At 60.8% G+C, this 20,578-nt stretch overlaps 1 protein-coding gene across 4 annotated transcripts in view; it reads right to left on the bottom strand.

Moving 5' to 3' along the window:
• Positions 1-6,848: 6,848 nt before the first annotated feature.
• DGKZ (diacylglycerol kinase zeta) overlaps positions 6,849-20,578 on the bottom strand; it is a gene marked incomplete at its 5' end in the record, with an annotated part of 46,164 nt that continues 32,434 nt past the window's right edge. For 3 of the 4 annotated variants that reach the window (XM_082318800.1, XM_082318799.1, XM_082318798.1), the window contains 15 exons: positions 6,849-9,283; positions 11,694-11,793; positions 12,085-12,121; positions 12,660-12,780; positions 13,164-13,207; positions 13,980-14,011; positions 14,582-14,772; positions 15,365-15,405; positions 17,324-17,393; positions 18,855-18,934; positions 19,070-19,170; positions 19,462-19,661; positions 19,939-20,050; positions 20,150-20,223; positions 20,467-20,529. In XM_082318800.1, coding sequence (XP_082174926.1) covers positions 9,167-9,283; positions 11,694-11,793; positions 12,085-12,121; positions 12,660-12,780; positions 13,164-13,207; positions 13,980-14,011; positions 14,582-14,772; positions 15,365-15,405; positions 17,324-17,393; positions 18,855-18,934; positions 19,070-19,170; positions 19,462-19,661; positions 19,939-20,050; positions 20,150-20,223; positions 20,467-20,529 — 1,383 coding nt within the window. In that variant the 3' untranslated portion in view covers positions 6,849-9,166. Of the gene's footprint in view, positions 9,284-11,693; positions 11,794-12,084; positions 12,122-12,659; positions 12,781-13,163; positions 13,208-13,979; positions 14,012-14,581; positions 14,773-15,364; positions 15,406-17,323; positions 17,394-17,682; positions 17,728-18,854; positions 18,935-19,069; positions 19,171-19,461; positions 19,662-19,938; positions 20,051-20,149; positions 20,224-20,466; positions 20,530-20,578 lie in introns of all 4 variants that reach the window. The other variant, XM_082318797.1, reaches the window with a different exon arrangement.

Below are 20,578 nucleotides of genomic sequence, written 5' to 3'. Positions count from 1 at the left end.
ATCTCGGCAACTGCCTCCAGCCAGGGAGCTGTTGGGCTGGGGGCTTGTTCCCATCCCTGCAGCCCCTCATTGCCCTGTGTGCAGCCAAAATGCTCTCTGTGGGGACACCCGCACCCTACACAGCAACCAGGGAAGGCCCTTTGGTTGGGTGCACCCAGCACCAGGGTGCACCAGGGCCCATGCTGTTCCTGCCCCCCCCCAAAAGCAAAGCAGTCCCCACCTGCGTGCTGGCAGTGGGGTCCTGCTCTCCAGTGCCATTCCCCAGCCCCTACCCTCCTGTATTTCTCTGTGGCTCCTTTAGCCAGCACCCAGCAGGCTGCCGCCCCACACTGAAGAGCCCTGGGGCCGGGGGAGTGCAGCTGCCATTGTACTGAAAAAAGGCCAGCAAAAACAAACCTGCTGCCATGAGGGGTCTGAGAGCTAAACCAGCGGATTAAACTCCAAAAAAAAAGTCCCCACAGCGTGAGAGCTCATTGGAGAGATGGAGCAGGAGAGCTGCGCCCACTGCTGGCGCTGCAGCCGCCAGCACAGCACTCGTGCATGCGGGGTGGGGGTGTGTGTGTGTGGGGGGGGGGGGGGTGTGGGGGGGGGGGGGGGGGGGTGTGTGTGTGCATGCGTGTGCATGCACCTGGGAGCAGATCGGGGATGAGGGTGCACGCAAACAAGGGTGCAGCCCCTGGGGCCCTGCCCACCCCACCACAGTGGCCTTGGGCCAGGTGATGGCTCCCCTCCGGCTGCCACCACGAGCCTCCGTGGGACACTGCTGCCAACACGTCTCAAGTCTGGTGGCCCCTTCCCTGCTCCTCCAATGCCCTGCTCTTTAGGATGACACCCATATCTGTGTGGCAGCAGCCAGCCAGCAAATACATCGCACCTGCCCTGGCTCCGTGATGGGCTTGGCAGGACTGGGATGGAGAGGTCAGAACACACCATGTGTCCCAGGGAAAGCAGTGCAAGGAAGAGCCTGGGGTCAGCATTTGCTCCCTGCCCCCAGGCTCCCCGGGCAGTGTGCCGGAGAGAGAAGCTCCCTGCATTATTCAGGCTCCAGCACACTCACCTTTCATGCGTCTGCTGCCACGAAGCTGCTGGCTTCGCTCTGCATTGAACTGTCACAGGGAATTACACAGCCCGGCTGGCTGAAGGCACAGCCAAGGGGGTGAGAGCTGCCTGCCCCCTCGCCCAGCCCGGCTGGGAGCCATCCTGCTGAGTACGGCATGGCTCAGCCCCGTTCCCACCCAGCTGCCTTCAAAGGGCGCAAGAGCTCAGCCCAGAGGGCCCAGTTATGGAGATCAAGGTTGCGGCTAAGCTGAGTTGCTGGCACTCCTGCCCCGCTTGCTGTCGGGGCAACACCTCTGACACCCGTACTATTCACAGCATCCCCCTGATTTCAGGTGCTCTGTAAACTTCTTCCATCCTTTGCCACAGAGCATTTCCCTCTGCTCCTGAACCGCCTCCCAGCCCAGCACCTTCCAGCTCAGGTCCTGCGGACGCAGCCTTTGAGCACCCAGGGCAGACAGCCCCAGCTGCCGTGCCTCCGGGCATGGACGCCCTCCACTCCCCATGGCATGGGTACCATGGGGCCCTGCCCGTGTGTACACAGGGATGTGGGAGGGGGGCTCCGAGGGGCAGCCCAGCTACAGCCCCAGGGACTCCTGGATCTGCTCCCAGGCTCTGCCTGGCACATCACGTCCCCCCAGGCAAAGTTCTGCAGGGACCCTCAGCCATGGCTCATCCTAAAGCATTCATAAGGGAAAGGGAGTGCAGTTTTCCAGCTGGTTTTCCAAAGTATGATCCTTTTGCCAGTCAAACAAGAGCTGTTCCTGGTCAGGCTGCCAGTGCCTTCAGGCGTGTTCACACAGCCCAGCTCCTCCTGCATCCCTGCGGGACCCTGGCTCCTCTCCTGCTTAGATCCTGGCTGGCTCTCACACTGCGTTGGTCGAGACCAACGAGCCCAGGAATGGGCTGCATGAGCGGAGCAGCCTGGAGCCTGGCCACGCCATGGCAGTCCCCGTTTCGCCTTCCCGTCCCTCCTCTAGCTGCCCTGGGTTTGAATAATCTAGGATCAGTGCTGTAAAAAAAAAAAAAAAAATCTCCAGGTGATGCTGGAGCAGAGCCCAAATACCGACCACTGCAATGGGAGAGCCTGGACCCCTCTCCAGGCACGGCAGTGTCACCAGCAAGCGCTTCTGTTAGCGTGGGCCGTGCCATCCTCCCCCAGCTCCTGTCCCCTCGCTGCCACCCGACGCTCTCCTGGGAGCAGGGTGGCTGTTGGGCTGGCAGCCCCCTGGCACCCCCTCTTCCAGCGGCAGGACCTCTCGGCTCGGCTCAAATTGCAGCTGGCTCTGGCAGAGGTGGGCGCAGGACTGCCGCCCTCCCTCTGCGGGCTGAGCTGCTCCCCAGTCTCCGGGCAAGGAGCCCAGCGCCTGGGGAGCCCGTGGCTTGGGGTACCCAGCACCCCACCAGCAGGAATTTCCCTGCTGCCAGGAGACGGGGAACTGAGCTTTCCCCGTGAGCCAAGGCGTTAGCATGACCAGGAGGCTCTGCTGGAGGTACTGGAGAGGAGCAGAGCCGCGGGGGCTGTGGGGCTTTCCAGCAGACGGCCCCACCTTCCCCTCGAAGTGAGGAAAAGGTGCTACCGGAGCAAAGGGTTTGCTCTGCCTCCTGCCTGTGCGCTGCGGCGCAGAGAGGGGAGCAGGCAGCGCCCTTCCGCGCTCCTACCCTCTGCGCCCTCCCCAGGGCAGATGCTGTGCCGTGACCCCGGCACAGCCCCTGCCCCTCCGGCCGGGCTCCCCCCGCTCCGGGGCAGCTCCCCGGGCTCCGGCCGGAGCGGAGCATCTCCCGCCACCTGAGCGCGCCTCCCCGGCCCGCTGTGGGGTGCCCCCAAAGGTGGTGGTGGGGGGCTAAGGTCCCGGGCCCCTGCCTCAACCCCTGCCTGGTGCATGCTCTCCAGGAGCCCTGGCTCCCTCCAAAGCCCCTTCCTTCTGCACCTCCAGCACTTCCCTGGCTCCTCGCAGGCGAGCCGGCACCCGGGGGGCTGCCGCCCGCGGGACCCCTGCCCCAGTCGCCCTTCCCGCAGCTCCCCCCCAGCCAGGGCCATGTCCCCCACCCCGGCACAGCCCCTTCCCCGCCGGGGAGCCCTCAGCCCGGATGACTGCCTCCTCCCCGGGGAGGCGAGGGGGAAATCGCGGGGGCCTGGGGGGCCCGGCCCCGAGCGCCGGGGCCGCACTCACCTGCGGGGCGGCGCGGCGCGGAGCTGCTGCCTTTGTGTGGCGGCCGCGTGCGGAGCCCCCGCGCAGCGCACAGCGGCCCCTGACGTCGGGCTCGGCTGGCAGCAAAAAGGTGGTTTTTTAGCCCAAAACTTTTCGCAAGCTCCTCCTCTGCTTCCCCCCCCCCCCCCCGCGGCCAGGCACAAAGGCAGGCCGGCCGGCCGGCGGAGGGGCGGCCCCGGGGGGCAGGCGGGGGCAGGCTGGCCCCCGCCCCGGCCGGCGGGGAGGGGGGAGCGGCGGGCCGGCGGCGGGCCCTGCTCAGCCGGAGAGTGCTGGGGGCACGTCCCCGCCTGCCTCACCTTCCTCCGGGCTCCGCAGCGTGGTGCCGACGAAGCCGTGAGGGTTCCGCTGAAGGGCTGCAAGCTGAAGGGCCGGGCAGGGGCAGGGCTCCCCGGGGGCCCGCCGCTCTGAGCCCCACTGGAAGATGGCCTCTGGGGCACCCCTGGGGCTAGATGGGGTGAAGGGAACCACCCCGTGTCTCCACCAGCCCCGTGGATGCCTCCTTCCCCATCAAGGCCGCTGGCATTGCTGGACCAACTCTTCGTGGTCTCTGCCCTTCTCACCCTTCTCTGCTTGCTCTGCACCTCGTGGGAGGGTGTGGGGAGGGGGTGCCTGAAGCAGCACGTCACTTTCATGCTGACCCAGGCCTCTCCCCAGCCCTGTCCTTTGCGACCTGCCTGTCCCTGGCTCAGACACGCTGCAGCCCTTCCCTTTGGACCAAGCAGCGATGTGAGATTGGACTGCTGGTTGGGGATGAAAGGACCTTGCAGACCTGACTGCTCCCTTCCCCCCGCTCCTGTCCACCCCCTTTTCTCAGGAGGTGAGGAGGGCCAGGGGCCAAGCCAACTCTCTTCTGGAGTTACCAGCCAGAAAGGCGAGTGTCATGCCAAAAGAATGGCGCTGTGGTGGGGAACGGAGCCATTTTTCTACCCTTACCCTGGAAGAAGGCTGCCAAGAGCAGGGCCACCACAGGTGGGGGCGGGGGCGGGGGGGCTGGTTTTTATGAGCTGCTTCACAACCAGAAATCGCTTTCCAAGAGATTCCCGCATTTAACTCACACCCTGCCGGCAGTTTCCTGAACATCTGCAGAGGTTCTGAGGAGGGCTGGCAACCGTGGAAGCATGTCATCTCCCCTGTCCGCTGCATGCACAGCAACGGGTGCTGCTCTGGGTGGCGAGGGGTCTGGACATGCCAGGCTGTACCTTTGAGCACAGGGTGCAGAAATGGGTCCTGACAGCTGGACGGGTAGCGAAGTCAATAGTCCCCTCCAGCCCCCCATTGCTGGGCCTTTAAACCAAAGACGAAGAAAGCTGCAGGGACAAACTTCACGGTCAAAAAGAAGGGGAAGGGCCTAGGTGTGCTGCCTTTGGCTGGGGTTCAGTGGCATCGGGTTTGCAAGTCTGAGTTATGGGACTGTGATGAGCAAACCAGGGCCTGGTGCAGCTGTGAAAGGGCTGGGTGTGGGGCAAGTGTTGCTGCTTTTCTTCAGCCATCTCTGGGCAGGAGCCAGAGACCCCGCTGATGTCCCCAGGGCAGAGCAGCCCAAGGTGTGGCAAAGCCGTGTGCAGATTTTCACTCCTTCCTCCATTTCCAGCCGTTCCCATTCCCCTCCTGTTGCCTCCTCGGGCTGGGGACCAGGAGGCAGGTGCTGGCTGTGTGGGAGAGCAGAGATGCGCTGGTGCACATCACTCAGCAGCGGCTGTGCTTGGTCCCTTTGGGCCCTTTCTGAGGGATGCAGGGAGAGGAATGGCTCCTTCCCCAGCTCAAACAAGCAGCAGAAGGCTGTGTTTGCAGAAAGGGGCCTCATACCGAGGGAAGGAGGAAAAAGAGGGAGTGTGACCAACCCAGGTGTGTTTCCCTGCAATTGCTTAACTCGAGCTTTTTACCTCTAAAAACATCACAAGATAATTCATGGCATGTCGGCTCCACATTTTCCACCTCCAGCCGAAGCCTGGTCCTTGGGGCACTGTTGCTGCACGGTGCGGCGGTGCCAGCACAGGGACACAGCTGCACACAGGGGGCACATTTCCCTTGATCAGACTTGTGGAGGCGGGCGTGTGGCAGGTAATCATTAACACAGCCAACTGCTGTCACCCCAGCTCCGCTGCGCTGGGGCTGCGTTTGCACAGCCTTCCCCAGCCTGCACGCGTGCCCCCCATGCATACACCCCCAGGTGTGTTTCCATCCCATGGCAGGCCAGACAGACCTACAGACCTCCGACACGCAGCTGCAAGGGAGAAATGGGGGATGCCGAGGCCCTTCGGAGAGAAGGGCAGGGCTCTCCCCTGAAGGTAGACTGCCCCTTTCCTAACACCCCTCATCACAGCTATCGCATTTGGGAATGCTTCTCTCCCCCACCATAAATTTGACACCGGGGCGGCTGGAAAACTCTCATTGCCATGGTTACTGACGGTCCTCACTGCTGAGACATGGGCCAAGAGCCAACGCACGCCAGGGTCTGGGCACTGAAGCCTCCTTCCAGTCGCACGTCCGCCTGGTCCCTGGGCAGCGGCCCAGGGAGGCCGGGACAATTTGGTGTGCCTTACACCCGCTACAGACCCCCACTGTTAGCTCTGGGCAGGAGCTGAAAGGCTGAAGGCGATGAAAGGGAGGCGCAGGGGGTGGAAGGGACAACGCAGCCAGGGAAGGAGGCTGCTTCTCCAGGCAGAGAGGGGCGGCAGGAGCGACAGGCAGGCTGCCAAGCTGCCCTCAGGAATCCGAGTTTAAGGTAGGAGTATAGCTCCCCCTCACCCACCGTGTCCATCCCTGGCTCCCTCAGCAGCACGCTGTCGGCCATAGCGATTACCTGCCTTTTGCAAAGGAAACTCTGCAGGAGAGATGGTGTTGACCACAGTCATCCTTATGAGTCCGGGGCTGGAAGCAGAAGCGTCCCTAATCCCCTGCTTTTGTAATTGGAGAGCGGTCCTCCCGCCGGAGATAATCCCAGCCCTCCACACTTGCAGCCCCAGTGCTCAGCACTGGAAGCAGGACGCTCCCCTCTGGAGCTGGGAACAAATGGGAAGAGCCCCTGAGCAGGCTTGTCCCCCGCAGAGCAGTGCGGCTGGGTACAGCTCACCACAAAAAAGGGACAACAGAAACGTTTTGAAATCTGGCAGCTGGCTGCTGCTGTAGCACCCCCTGACAGCTGTGCAAAGGGCAGGGCAGGCCTGCCGCCGGGGCTGCCGCCTCCCGCCCCAGGGAGGAACCGGAGCAGGGCACGAACAGCAGGCTGCCAGCTCCTGACTCACGCTTCCAAGCCCTTCTGGATCACTTGGGTTGGCGGTGCGCCTTCTCCCTGTTCCACGTTACACTGAATATTGATGTATGCCACAGAGTGGGGCAGAAGGTCCCTCAGGGCAAAGTCACTGTATCCAGCAACTGTCCCAAAGGGATGCTGTGCAGGAAAGCGGGCAAGGACCTGGCCCAGCAGGGAACTCCCCAGAGTACCCCCAGTTAGGACTGGGGCAGAATCCTCAGGGTACAGCCTCGAGGGGTGTCACCCGTGCAGCTCCTGCCCCATTCTCACAGATGCAGCTGGAGACAGGAACTAAAACATCCATCTCTTTATTTCAATGGCAAGAAACAACAACATCCAAACGGTCCAAGTTGAAAAGCGATGGGAACGCAGGCTCACGCCAGGCCCTTGGCCTGCTGGAGCCAGCACCCTCACAGAGTTACAAAAATACAGTCCTACAACAGCATCTAGGAAACACAGACCCAGGTATTGCACAGAACCCCTGCCCTCTGCAGGCAGGGCGACCAACACCCCCTCCGCCTTTGCCAAAATACAAGCCAGGCTTGGAATTGCACAGCAACTCAGCTCACGCGCGCACGGAGGGGCCAGGCGGGGAGGGCGACAGTGTGTCTCTCAACTACCTGTACAAAAACTATAAGGAAAGATACAAAACCAGGGAGAAAGAGGGAAGCCGGGGCTGTAAACGCCTGTGGGCCGGGATGGGCGTCCCGGCTGGGGGGCAGCACTTTGCACCTTTGAGAAGACGACAGTGCCTTGTGTGTTGGTGGCCAGCAAGCAGCGCTGATGGGAACTCTGGGTGCTGCTGGAGCATCCCAGTTCTGAGCGTGCCAGGACGCTATTGTTCTTAATTGCCAGTACTACTGCTGGCCCCTGGCACTCTGCACTGCTCTGCACCTCTGCTCCTCGCCACAGCGTCCCCCATCCTCCAAAGCAACTCTGCCCCCCAGCCAAAAAGCCTGAAGGGTATTCTGGTTCTCTGCGGTATCCTCATACCCTTTTTTTGGTATTGGTATTAAGAGAGATTTGAACGGTGCCATGCAGCACTACCTAGCGGGCGCAGCTGGGTGTGAATGCAGGTGGGACTGCACAGACCCCAGGCAGCAGCAGCATCCCCTCCCGAGACCCAAGCTGCAAGCAGCAACCCACTTTGCAACCACTGCCCACCCAAAGGTGCCAAGCAGGTCCGCAAGGCCCCGAGCAATCAGCTCGCCTCCTCTGCCAGCACCTCCTGGTCCCAGAGACTGTCAGTGCTGCAAAAGCCTTGCTGAAGGGCTGGCTTGATGCCTCTGCAGATGCTCAGCACCCACAGCATCTGCAGGGCAGACGGGTCATGGTGCCTCGTGCCCCATGGCAGGTGGTAGGTGAAATGCCATCCCATTGCAGGTGTGACTCGAGGCTGGGAGCCCTGATATTTCCTATGCATCCAAATCCCTCTTTCTGCGAAAACTGGAGAGGGTGATCTGGTGGCCTGCCCAGGGAGCTTGTGTCTGGGCTGGGCGAGCTCCCAAGTTTTCCCTGCAAAGCCTTGCACCCAGTTTGGGGGATAGCAGGAGTTGGACTCAGAGGATGCGTGTTGACAGGTTGGGGGGCATGGGGGGAATCCCTGAGAGCTAGCACTGACCCCAGCACTGCCCCTCCAGCCCAGTGCAATGTCTAGCATCGGCTAGCTGAAGCAGGGAGGGCAGCCAGATCCAAGTCAGCATTTGTGAAATATAACGGGCTCCACCGCTGCCACTGCCCAGGCCAAGTGCAGCTCTCCACCACGGCTATGTGCTGCAGCAGGCTCACAAAGAGATGCCCAGCAGACACTGGGTGTGCAGGCTGCCCCACCCGGCCCTGCGGAGGGAAGGACGATGGGAGGGCTTGGTAGCCTTCCTCCATGCCATCCCAGCCCTAGGCCAGACTGCCGACTGGCTGGGCACTAAAGGCAACTGGGAGGGCAGCAGTTGCCCTGCTTCCAGCTGCGCCAGCCCCAGATGCTCCGAGGAAAGGCTGGGTGCGCCAGGGACTTCCCTCCTGCTGCAGAAGGCCCTGGTAGGGCAACACAGAGACCTGGGGCAGCCCTAAAACCGATAGGAGGGAGGAGGAGGCAGGGGCAGTAACTCATGGTGCTTCCCTTGGGGCAAAGTCTGAGGCTCATGGCCTCTGCTGTCTGCCCACACAGCCTGTGCCTCCTCGGCTGTGCCAGACAGGAGAGGAGGAACAGGACATGAGCCTAGCCAAGCATCTAAAGGAGGGGCACTGCCGGCAGGGAGAGGGGGTGAGCAACGATATCCCACAAGGATCATAGATAGGAGCCTGCGGAGCGGGCACTGGCATCACTCCTGTGCACAAGGGTGAGCCGGGGCTTCAGCCTGGCCTGCCCCAACAGGGATGCAGGATGGAGCCCATCCAGGGCAGGGAACGTGGCAGAAGAGGGGTGACGGGGTGGGGACATAGAAAGGGCCAGGCTTCAAGTCCCAAATACCCACTGTTCTGATAAACAGAGTCCCAGCCCAGCCTGGGGCAGAGCTCTGCTGGCTCCATCTCCTCCGGGGACCAGGCTGACATCTAGGGTGGGCTGGGCCAGACTCACAGCTCTGCCAGTTGCCATCGTCCTCTTTTCGTCCTGCCCAAGCTGGCTTGGGCTAAGGCACGCCGAGCACTACACAGCTGTCTCCTGGTCCTCCCGCTGGATCATCTGGTAGTGCTGTCGGTTCTCGAGGTAGGCAGCTAAGTCGGGGTCATTGGCTTTCTCAGCCCGGTGCTTGGGGGTGTCTCCCTGTGTAGGGGAGGAAAAAGATGTCAGAGCGCTGAGCACTGCCTAAACACTGCCTCGGCACCCGAAGGTGCCCCCATTCCCCCACTTAAAAGGTGGTTGCAGCTGGGTCCAGCAGAGCCTACAGCCAAGCCCCAAGGTGGGCGGTAGCCAAATGGCCAGGTGCTCGCTATGGAGCAAAAGCGTGTTCCCGAGGAGCCCGACTTTGCTGCGGGGCTGGAAGCTGTCCCCTGAAGGGCCATTGGCCTCATGTGTGGGCCATGACAGAGAGCATCCCTGACCGTCACCAGCCCCCTGAGAGGAGACAAAGGTTGCTCCCTGTGACCTGCTCTTCCCTGGCGCTGGGGAGGCAGGCAGGAGAGGGTGAGGAATGAGGGGTATGTCTGGGGAATGCCCGGGAATACCAACCCCCCTTCCCTCTCGCAGCCTGGCTAGCGCTCCCGCTCCCGGAGGAGGATCACATTTCACCAGCTTATTGCAGCCATCTGGACTGTGTCCACTAATGAACTCCCGCACTCCATAAAAAGCAAATCTGTTAACAGCTCCCAGCTCCGTCTCCTCTCCCCCTTCCCTCCCCCTGCTCCTCGCTCCTCCTCGCCAAGCACCCGGGCTCTGCCTTGCCGCTGAGAAAGGCCGCGGAAACCTGGCGCTCTGCCGCTGCCATTGAAAACCGGCCCCGGAAGGGATGCCTGGCCTGCCTGGCTCGTCCCCTGGTGCACAGTGGGGCACGGGCGGCTGCGGCAGGGTCTGGGGCCTCCAGGGCGACCCACAGTCATATTTCTCCAGCAGGAACAATGTTCAGACACGTGGAGCCTCCACCAGGCCTGGATGCAGCTGTGGACAAAAGCCCACCTGCACGCGGCTGCAGAGAGGTGCGATGCACCAAGAAACCCCCTCTTTTGCATATACACCTCAAGACCCATGCACGCCCCACGGTCCCGCACACATCCTCCCGCACACACAGGCAGGGGTAGACAGACCGCTCCATGCTGCAGTGCCAGCTCTCCTCGGGGGCCTCCTCTCCGCAGCCCCTGAACGCAAGCGCTCATTTAACAAAGTGGGGGAAAGACCAGAGGAGGAATTGAGTTTCTCTCCCGTCCCCCTGCAGAAGCCCCACTGCAACGCTGCCTGCCTGCAGCCTGAAACCGGAGCTGCCAGGGCCCCTCTGCCCAGCCGGGCTGAGGCACGCCAACCGATAAGGCTTGGCCCCCTGCACCGCTGCAGGGTGCAGGATCAGCCCGCTCCAAACCCGTGCCACAGGTCTGACACTGGGGCTGCTAATGAGGTGGGTTCATGTCTGTGCAGGCAGGCTGTGACCCGGGGCGCACGCGAGGTCAGTGCAGCAGCACAGAAGGGTCCCCAGGCAGCTACAAACCCGGACACGTGTTTGCACAGGCATGTGCAAGCCCCCTTCCCCGGGGCAGCCGTCATACCTGAGCGCGGCTCCCTTTTGTGCTGGCAGGTTGGGGGCTGCTCCCCTCCTTCAGGCAGATGAGGGGGCTGGGGGCAGAGAGAGGCCATGCCCCCAGAGCTGCCCTCTCCCCTTGCCTCTGCTGACTAAGTCTCCAGCCAGGCCAGCCCCACTCTGGGCACCGCGCAAGGCCCAAGCCTTGGCCAGGACCAAGGAGGAGTGATGGGGAGCCAGAGATTGTCTGTACAGCTGGCAACGGCGCTGTGCATTGTCTGAGGCAGCCCCCAAGCTCCACCGGCCCCAGCAAGTTTGCACCCCCTGGCTGGGCTCCTACCCTGTGTCCCAGACCCACAGATTGCACCTTCTCAGCTTGTTACTACATCTCCTCTGCTACAGCCCATCGCTACGAGCCTCCACCAGGCAGATGCAACCACGTTCTCTCTGTCGCCTGCCAGCCCCAGGAACCTCCTGTACCAAAACACGGCCTCAAGCCCCCTTCCTGCAACTCCTCTGCTGGGGCTGGCACAACTCCCTGGCACCAAGGCATGTCTCAGTTAACTCAGCATGCAAGGGAAAGGGCCGCCACTGCCCGCTCCCACTCCCCGTGGGCCAGCTTCACCCGCTGAGAGGAGCTCCCAGTGCCCCCATCACGGCCGCCCGCAGGGGAGAGCGGGGGGAGCCCTGCAGCTGGGAGGGAGCTTGCAGCGAGGATGTCCTTGCTCTGACCCCGGAGGGTGGGAAGGGGGAGACAGGGATGAGACATTCCAGCCCCTCGCTTCTAATTTAATAAAACAACAGGGAGAGAAGTACAGGGAGGAGAGGGATTTAACCCCTCTGCAGCCGGGCTCTGCTGGGCAAGCATGGGTGCTTCATGTCAGCTTCATGTCTCTGGCTGGCAAAGACCCCAGCCAAACCAGCCTTGCTCTGCTCTCCTGCTGGCCCCACTCCTGACAGCCCTCTGGTCCCCCCAGAAAGCCCCACTGCCAGCCCTCCCGCCATCACCTGCAGGTCTGTCTTCATGAGCGAAGCCCCGGCCTCCACGATGTAGTGGCAGATAGTGCGCTGGCGTAAGGCTGCAGCCTGGTGCAAGCTGGTTTCACCGCTGGGGACAAGAAAGCGGGAGATGTGAGATGTCCCCCCCGAACGGGGACAAGCAGCACGTGCGGGTGGCAGCAAGGGACAGCAATTTGACTGCAGCAGGAGCTTGCGGTGGGTTGTGTGCTTGTCCAGGCAGCCCTGGCAGAAGAGAGGGTGCTGCTTGGGGATGGTCAGTCCAGAGTGGACTCGAACCATGGCTGGTGATTAGAGTGAGGGCAGCTGGCAAGCGCCCAGAAAACTGGCCACCTCGCAGAGGGTCTGGCCAATAGGTAACGCAAGTCAGTCAGCAACTTACTTCTCCTCCTCTGTGGCATCAAGGATTTCTGACGGGGCTGTGGAGAGAAAGACAGAGCAGGGCAAGTGAGACTGGGCTGCGGAGCAGAGACAGACCCACCTACTCCCCAGTCGCACTCTGCATCTTTCCATAGGGCCTGCTATTTCTTTCCATGCTGCCTGCAAAGGTCCTGGCTCCAAAGCGCTCAGGCCACCAACGGCATCTGAGCCCAGCTGAGATCAGGGAGGAAGAGTTGTTGTGGACTCATTACAGAGAAAGATCTAAATAAAAATAAAGCAGCCTCTACTTCAGTGGAAGCTGCCAAAAACAACAGGTCAGCTGCCCTGAAGGCAGAAGCAGGACACTGAGAAATGTTTCCCAGAGACATGCTGGTCCCTGCCAGGATGCGGCAATGGCCATGGGGGCACCCCAGTACTGGCAGACAGATGCCAGGGAAAGCCCATACACCAGAAGGAGGATGTAGCAAACGTGGAGGGAAAGGATCTAAGCCCGGGTCCACCCCCTCCCAGCAGAGGTTTGGGCTTTTTCGGCTGCCAGGCTCCTTTGCTAAGGGTGGCACTCTGGCCCCAGCTCACCGTTCTCGATGATGTATTTGACGATGTCCTTGCTCCCTGATTTGACAGCATGGTGGAGGACGGTCTGGCCCGAGGAGTCTCTCACCATCAGGTCTCTTCCAGCCTGGTGCAGCTCTTGGAACTACAGGATTGCCAGATTGCTCGAGATGAATTGCCTTTCCCAGCTCTAAGCCCCAAGCCCTGGCATCATGTCCCCAGGGTGCTCAGCAGGTTGTATGGATATTTGGGACCTGGCGGGGAGCTTTGTCCAGCTCAGCCACACTGCTAAGTCCCTTCCCTCCAAGTCCCCCAGGCAAGGAACAGGGCTTCTTGCCAGGAGCCTGCCTGGTTTCCAGCCACTGCTCTTGGAGGAAGGCCCTCGACAGGAGTTGCTCCAGGGCAGTCGCGGAGTGTGGCTGGCAGGGCTTCCCACAGCCCGAGGGGGACGCCAGCTGAGCAGGCTGCGGGGCGAGCACCCAGAGCCAGCCCTGGCTGCACATCGCAGCAGGCAGCGGGAGCGCCTACCTTGCTGAAGTTGCCACTCTTGGCAGCTTCTATCAGAAGGTCGTCTGCAAAGAAGGAAGATGGGTCAGGGTCAGAAAAGCCAAGCTGTAATGCCGTTTATCTAACCAGGGATCCAAGGGTTGGGCACTGGAGGCTCAGCAGTCAGCTGGAGCTCCTCCAGGTGCTAACCCCTTGGTCAGACTGGTTTTACACAGCTCCCCCACCTTCAGGCACGTAAGGGACAAGCCAGGGGAAGGAGGGAGACCCTGCATAGCTGGGGACACAGCCAGACCTCAGCCCCAGAGAGGTGCGCATGCAGGGGGAGCAGTCTCTGCCCATGGGCAGGATGACTTGCGATGGAAGTGGGGAGCAGATCTCCTGGGTGTCAGCCAGCGGCTGAGACGCCTCTCACCTATGACTCACTCACACTTCCAGGCACTGGGCTCCGCTCAAGCTCCAGGAAACTCTTTCCATTTGCTCAGCTCAGTGAGGCCCCTGACCTTGTGCTCCCACCTCCAGAGCTGCCTGGCAGGGACAGCCCCCCAACCCAGCCCACAGCACTCGGCTCTGCAGGTGGGGGATTAACCCCTCCACCATGCCATTTCCCGCACAGCAGAGTTGGGAAGGCGCCTGGCCTGGCCACTCCACAAATCACTGTCAGATCTCTCCTGCCCACCTCCGGGGTCACCCGCCTGCGGCACTCTGTGCTCCAACCTAGCACACAGACAATGGGGCTCCTGCCTGCACGCAAGGGCAAGGATAGGCCAAAAAAACCACGGTGGGGACCCAAAACAGCGCCATCAGAGAGGGTGCGACAGCGGGTGGGACAGTACTCACCTTTGTGCGGGAGGCAGCGCTCAGGCTCAGTGCTGGAAGGGAAGAAGAAGAGGCGTAACTAACTCTGCCAGTCCTGGCAGCAGATCGCCCAAAAGAGCACATGGTGGGTGGAGGGATGGCTGTGGAGAAGCCTGCCCATGGCACTCCTCCAGCAGGCAGGAGCAGAGGCAGGCCAAGGGACTTTGCTGCTGTTTGGTCATGCCTTCTGCTTCTTCCCCAGTCTGCGTTCTTCCCCATCCCCACTCCCATTTCTACTGCTGATCTCAGGTCTGTTGCTCATCCGTACCCGAGGCTGGCCTGACTTGGGCCAATAGACACCCCACCCATGCCCTTTGCCGCACAGGCCAGGCACTGGAGCTTGACCTCACGGCTGAGCCGCCTGTTGATGTGCCACCACCTCCAGCAGCACCGGCTGGGGAGCAGGGAGGATGGGACAGCATCTCATCGCTTGGTCTAACTCAGCACTGAATTCCTGCTTGCTCCCTGGGAGCCCCCCTGTAATCTGGCCCAGAGATCAATGTGGTGAAGCCAACCCTGGCTCTCCCACCGCTGCCCGTCCTTCCTGAGGTCCAGCACCCTGTTCTCTCCCACCCCAGACTCACCTGGGGGCAGGAGAGGAGGGTGGAGAGGAGGAAGAGGAAGGGAATGCAAAATGGTGCCCAGCGGGTGTGGCAGATGAGTCGACAAGGTCAGGCATGGCAGGAGAGGTGCCCACAGTCTGGGTAATCACCAGCTCTGGGTCCAGCACATAGAGCTCATCCTGAGAGATCTCTGTCACATAGTTGAGGTGCTCCTGAAACACACAAATCAGCCTCCTCATAAGCAAGACCTACTTCTGCATAGCTCCATCTCCCATCCCCTCGCATGCCATGCTTTGTAGCCCACCCACTCGCTCAGCAGAGTGATGGTGGCTCGAAGAGTCCTGGGACCTATGCCTGGGAAGCCTCTGCATCTACTTGTCCTTTTCAGGCTTCCCATCTCCTCCCAACCTAGCAGCTGACCCACACACCTCATCTCCATGTCCCCCTCTCCAGTTCATTACGGAAAGTATTTAATGCTGGGTAAGACGACCCCAGTTGGTGGGTGCCTGGCCAGCCTTGCTACATTGCTATTCCTTATCTGCTCCACTGTAGGGTCCAACCCAAGTCTCTGTGCTCCCACCCACATTTCCTCCCTTTCCACAGGAACCTGGAGGTGCTGGGGCTGGTCCTGGGCCAGGCCAGTCACACCACTCCTCGAGGGATGCCACAGGGCAGGGCAGCAGTGCGAGACCTGTGTGTCCCTGAGGCTGAGCCTGCCTGTTGGCCCACGTGAATGCAGGACACTCGAGCACCTTGCCAGCAGATGCCAGGGGGAACGATGGCAGAGGACAGGGTCGCACTCACCTGTGCACGGTCTATTCTGTAGAACCGATCAGCCGTGGTTGCTGTAAGACAGGGACAGAGCGAGACAGTCATTCTTGATGTGAGACGAGGGAGATGGCCACTTTCTGCCACTGAGAGGTAGGGAACTACCCAGCCACTTTGTGGCCTGCATGGAGGGCACAGCAAAGCAAACAGCACCCCCTGACCAGCAGCAGCCCCCTTCCCTTTGGGACCCTGCTGTTCTTTTTACCTGAGAGGCAGCCCCTTGGGCTTACAGACCACCATGCCCCTGTGCAACATGCCTTTGCTTGCTACCTCCTCCTCGATGACTCCTGGCAGGGAGCCACAGGGAAGGCAAGAACACACCTGGCTGACGCCGTGGCCTTTCTGGGGGCTTTCAGCTGCTCCAGCATTAGCCTTAGCAGATGAAGCTCAGGGCTGTGCAGCGCATATCTCAGCATTCACTTGCACCAGGTGAGGAACTACTCCAATTTAACATGGTGCATCTTGTTGCAGAGCACCAAGACATGGGGGCACTAAGCGGGGCTGGGAGAAGAGGGAGCTCAGCCTTCTGCTGACTTGACTGATTATGGTCCCATGGACCACGAGGCCATGTCAGAGCTTGGGACTGCCAGGTACAACGGAGCACGCCACCACCAGCTGTAGATCCAAGCCCCTGTCTCCTAGGACAGCAGGAGAGAGTTTCAAACCAGCCTCCAGCCTGTTGCTGGCAGCAGCCTGTCCGAGTGCATCCCTCTGCTCATCCCTCTTCCTTACAGGAGAGATCCCCACAGCAGGAGAGGAGCTCCTACAACACCAATGGAGCAAGTGGCTGTACTGGAGCCAGACCCATGCAGCCACCACCCCCGGGGGAGCAGGGAGGGGCTGGGGACTTATGGCATCACTAGGGGAGAGAAGGACAAGCCAGAGCAGAGCGCCAGGACCACTGGGTCCCCACACAGGGTGGCACCTCCCCTGCGTTCCGCCAGGCTGCTGGTGCCTGCCCAGGCAAGGCTGCTGCAGTGGGACCCTTAGGGACCCGGGGAATTCTCTCTGCAAACAGAGTGGGGATGGGCCAGACCAGATGAGAGGAGTGAAAGAGCCCCGTTTAGCCTGTCCTGGCTGGAGATTTACAGCCAGGGAGCAGCCGCTGAAGGCTTGTAATTCAGCTGCTTGAATGAGCCTGCACTGTCTTGAATGAGGCTCTGGCCTCTTTCCTGACACATTTTCCTGTGTCCAGAACCTGCTGCTGGGAGACTGGCAGGAAGAGGGAAAGCAGTCCTGGTACAGTAGCCCTGGTAGTGACACCTGGGAGCAGCAGCGCCAGCAGTCCCACATGCAGGGCTGGAGCCCTGAAGGGAGAAGCTGCACCCTCTCTGCCTGACACAAGGCTTCCCAGGCCCACTTTGCAACCCACAGCTGTGCTCTACGCCCTGCTACTGGGAAGTCAGAGGGATGAAGTGCCACCAGCAGTCATTTCTCTCGGCCAGCTTCCAGGTACAGAGGGAGAGATCTGGAGCTTCTTGGTCAGCAAGGGCAGAGGGAGAGGAGAAAGCTACTTTCAGGCAGGGGAGAAGCAGCAGCTGGAGCCCAGCGAGGAGCCTACTCCCATACCACTGGGATGCTCACGGTGAGCCTTGCTCCCAGTGTGCTGGAGCAGGGGGGCCCCCTGCCTGCACGGCACAGGAGAGCAACCCCAGCAGTCCCGCAGCGATGGGACACAGGCCGCCAAGCTCCCTTCAGCTCTGGGGGCAGGAGGCCAGCAGACACCCCTTGTTCGACTCGCCCCTTGCTCCACTGGTGGTCAGCGGCCAGAGGCACAGCCTGGGGCAAAAAACCTGCTGCACTCAGCTGCAAAGACCCCAACATCCATGAGTCTCAAGTCCCATTTGGCTCTCAGTGGCTTGTCACTAAGGGTCTGTCCCCTCATGCTCCCAAATTCAGACACAGTCAGCACTCCCAGGTGAAGATGATACTCACAGTCCAGGAAGCACCACTTGGGCGACAGCTTCTGGGATGACAGTGTCTTTGGTTTGGCTCCATCACCCTCCTGCATAAAAAAAGAGAGGATAAAGTTGTGTCTCTTGGCCTCCCCATCTCTTCCCAGAGCATCTCTCCAGCTTTGGGAGGTCCCCACAGACATAGAGGACCACAGGCGCTTGGATGGAAAGAGGAACTTGAAAACAAGCACAGCACACAGTGACGGGGAGCAGCACAGGACAGACTGGAGCTGACACACACCAGCTCACTGGAGAGAGAGGTGCCACAAGACAAGCCCACAAGACCAGCACAGTGCACATAACAGATGGGCCTGAGGGACAGAGCGAGGCCATACACACCTGAAAGAGCAGGCACTCTGAAGCAGAGGGCTGTGGAGGGAAATCCTGCAGAAAGGCAAGGTGTGCCGTTACAGCCTTTGTCTGGGCAGCCCCCCAGCCCCCCTCTCATCCCATTGGTGTTGGCATATCTGGCTTTACACACTGCCTGGCCAAGGTCCCTGGTCCCTGCCCTGCTTTGAGGCCAGAGCACAGTGGTTGCCCAAGGAGGGAGAAGAGGTAAACCACGAGGTGACTGAGGAACACCAGCCTCAATGCACAGCTTTAGAGGTGCAGGAGGTTGCAGAGGCATCAGTCTACCAGGCTGACGCCGCAGGAAGGCATTACCCTCCAAGCCCAGGAGCTGCTAGCCATGTGCCTGTCTGTGTGTCCTCACCAATGCCTGGGCACAAGGTGGGCAGGGGACAGGCATGCAGAGCAAGGAGCAGATGCCAGTGTGCCAGCCTGGGCAAGCAGCTCTGCAACTCAGCCCTGCAGGCCACTATGCACACGCTGGATGGGGTTCCCTCAGGCACAAGAGCCAGCTAACTGGGGACTGAGCAAGGTCCCTGCAATCTTCTGAGAGAAAAATCAGACTGAGCAGTGTGGCACCAGGAGGCACACTGTGAGCTCAGAAGGCATTGCTCACCAGGAGCAAGGGTTACACAGCCCATGTCCGGGTCATGGACACGCACTAGCACATTGGCAGGAGCACAGAAGTTAGTACTTGCACATGAAGAGAGTTGGAGGGGAGAGCAACCCTAATCCAGGCACCCTGGGAGGGGCAGAGCTGTGCCAGGAAACACGGAGCCCGCAGAGGGCTGAAGGAACATAGCACAGCAAACAAAGGGACAGAGGAAAGGCCTCCCCGAACACCCAGGGGGTGACAGGCCCCCACAGGATGTATGCTAGCTTTTTCCACTGCCCCATAATTTTTCTGGGCCACCGACACTCTGGGCCTGGAGAACAACGTCAGAAGAACAACGCTGAGAAAGAAGGTGCCAGAAAGCAGGGAGCAACAATCCATCCAGCTTGGGATCCTGCCTCCACCACGGGGTGAAGGCAAACTGTGACCTGCTATCAGAAGCAGGAGCATGCGTGTTGGTGCGTGCAGGTCAAGGAGGCTTAGAAATCCCTTCCCTGAGCCCCTCCATCCTCGGCATCCAGCCATGACCACTTCCCATGCAAAGCCTCACCTCCTGCAGCTTCTCAATTTGGGTCCGGCACAACTCCAGGTCGCTGTCTCCTGGAACCACAATGATCCCCAGTGGCACAGCTGCACGACAGGGCACAGACACAATTCAGGGAGCAGCCCGTATCCCATCCCCAACACCTCACACAGCCAAGCTGAGGGCACTGCCAGACTCAGGGACTGCAGCTCCCACCCCCGGTCGCTCAGCTGGTCACTCACAGGCTTCCTTGAGCTTTTCCTTGTCATAGTGCAGTGCCTCGTAGTCACGCATGCTGATTCGGCTCACCCGGATCCGCAGCCTCTCGGGCACTGGCTGCTGGCTGCGTGCAGGAGGGAAGGAAAAGGGAAAGGATCAGAAAGTGACAGCTCACTTTCTTCTTATCCCACCCACACCTCCAAAACATGCAAAAGCACAGACTGAGGTGGGGAGCTTGGCACCAGCAGCTTCTCCAGCATCAGGGCCTAGCCATACTTCTGTGACCTGATCCCTTCCCAGACCCTTCTTGAGAGAGGATCAAAATGCCTCTGAGAGTGACGGATCAGTCCCATGCCTTCCCCCTCCATCCCTTCTGCTTTGGAGAGGAGGTGGCGGATTGATCTGAGAAACCTACTCATTGAGCAGAGGCATGGAGTTGCGCCGCTTGGTCTTCTGCACCATGTTGGCTTGGTTGCGCAGGGAGATGTGGATGCAGGAAGCCGCCAGCTTGCAGGGCTCTCCATCTACCTGCATGGGGATGGCTTTGGACGTGGTGAGAACCACCTGCCGGCACTGGCACAGCCGTTCCCCATGGCCACCGACCTGCAAGGCAGCCTGTGAAAGGGTCCAGAGTGAGAGCAGAGCACGGACTGAGGGGTGGATGGGGGAGCACCCATTGTCAGCCAGATGCCACAAGCGAACCAAGTTCTGGAAGGGATCCACAGAGACCAGGGCATGACAGCACCTCGCCTAAATCTCAGAGAGCAGACACTGTCACACAGGCCAGCACCACAGCTCCTCAGAGGGAAGCTGGCAAGCTGGCTGACGCCTGGTCAACAAGACTGGTCACTCCCCTCATTGCTAGCTACAACTGGCAACAGCACCAACTCACCAGGGATGTCATGGTGAAGCCAATAACTTCAATGCAGCCATCATCGTGACGCTGTGGCTCGAAGTCATGGTGCTCCCCGGGGTTGCCCCAGGGCATGGTCCCTGCACAGTACCTGTGAAGGGATGGCAAGCAATGCATGGAACCCGGGCAGGGATCTGTGGCATGGGGGTGAGGAACCCAGCACATGAGGGCAGGTCCTGGGGCTGCTCACCTGGGGATGTTCAGGAAGACCAAGCACTGGGGCTTCAGGTCCTGGATCTTGGAGGTGAGGTCTGTCCCATCGCACTGGAGACAACACAGGGGCGTTCAGGCTGCTATAAGGGTGGGCTTGGCCCACGCTACCCACCTGGGAGGAAATGACCTCCCCCTCTGCTCCCCACAGTGACTGTCCTCCAAGCCAGGGGAAGCCAGTGTCCCCAGGAACACATCCTCTCCCCAACCCTGAGATACCCAGTGTGCCAAGGGACCGCTCCTTGCCCCTCGGCAGCTCAACCCCCTCCCCAGCCCAGAGCACCCCTGCACACTCACAACCAACTTGACGTGCTTCGCTAAGTCTTTGGAGCTCCCTGTGAGGAAGTCGGAGAAAGCCGTCTGCCAAGGCAAGAGACAGCATTAGCACCCACACATTTACCGAAATGGG

The sequence above is a fragment of the Platalea leucorodia genome (genome assembly GCF_965183815.1).
Source record: "Platalea leucorodia genome assembly, chromosome: 7".
NCBI lineage: Eukaryota > Metazoa > Chordata > Aves > Pelecaniformes > Threskiornithidae > Platalea > Platalea leucorodia.
Note: the sequence above shows the minus strand (reverse complement) of the source record. Positions and strands in the feature narration are given on the sequence as shown.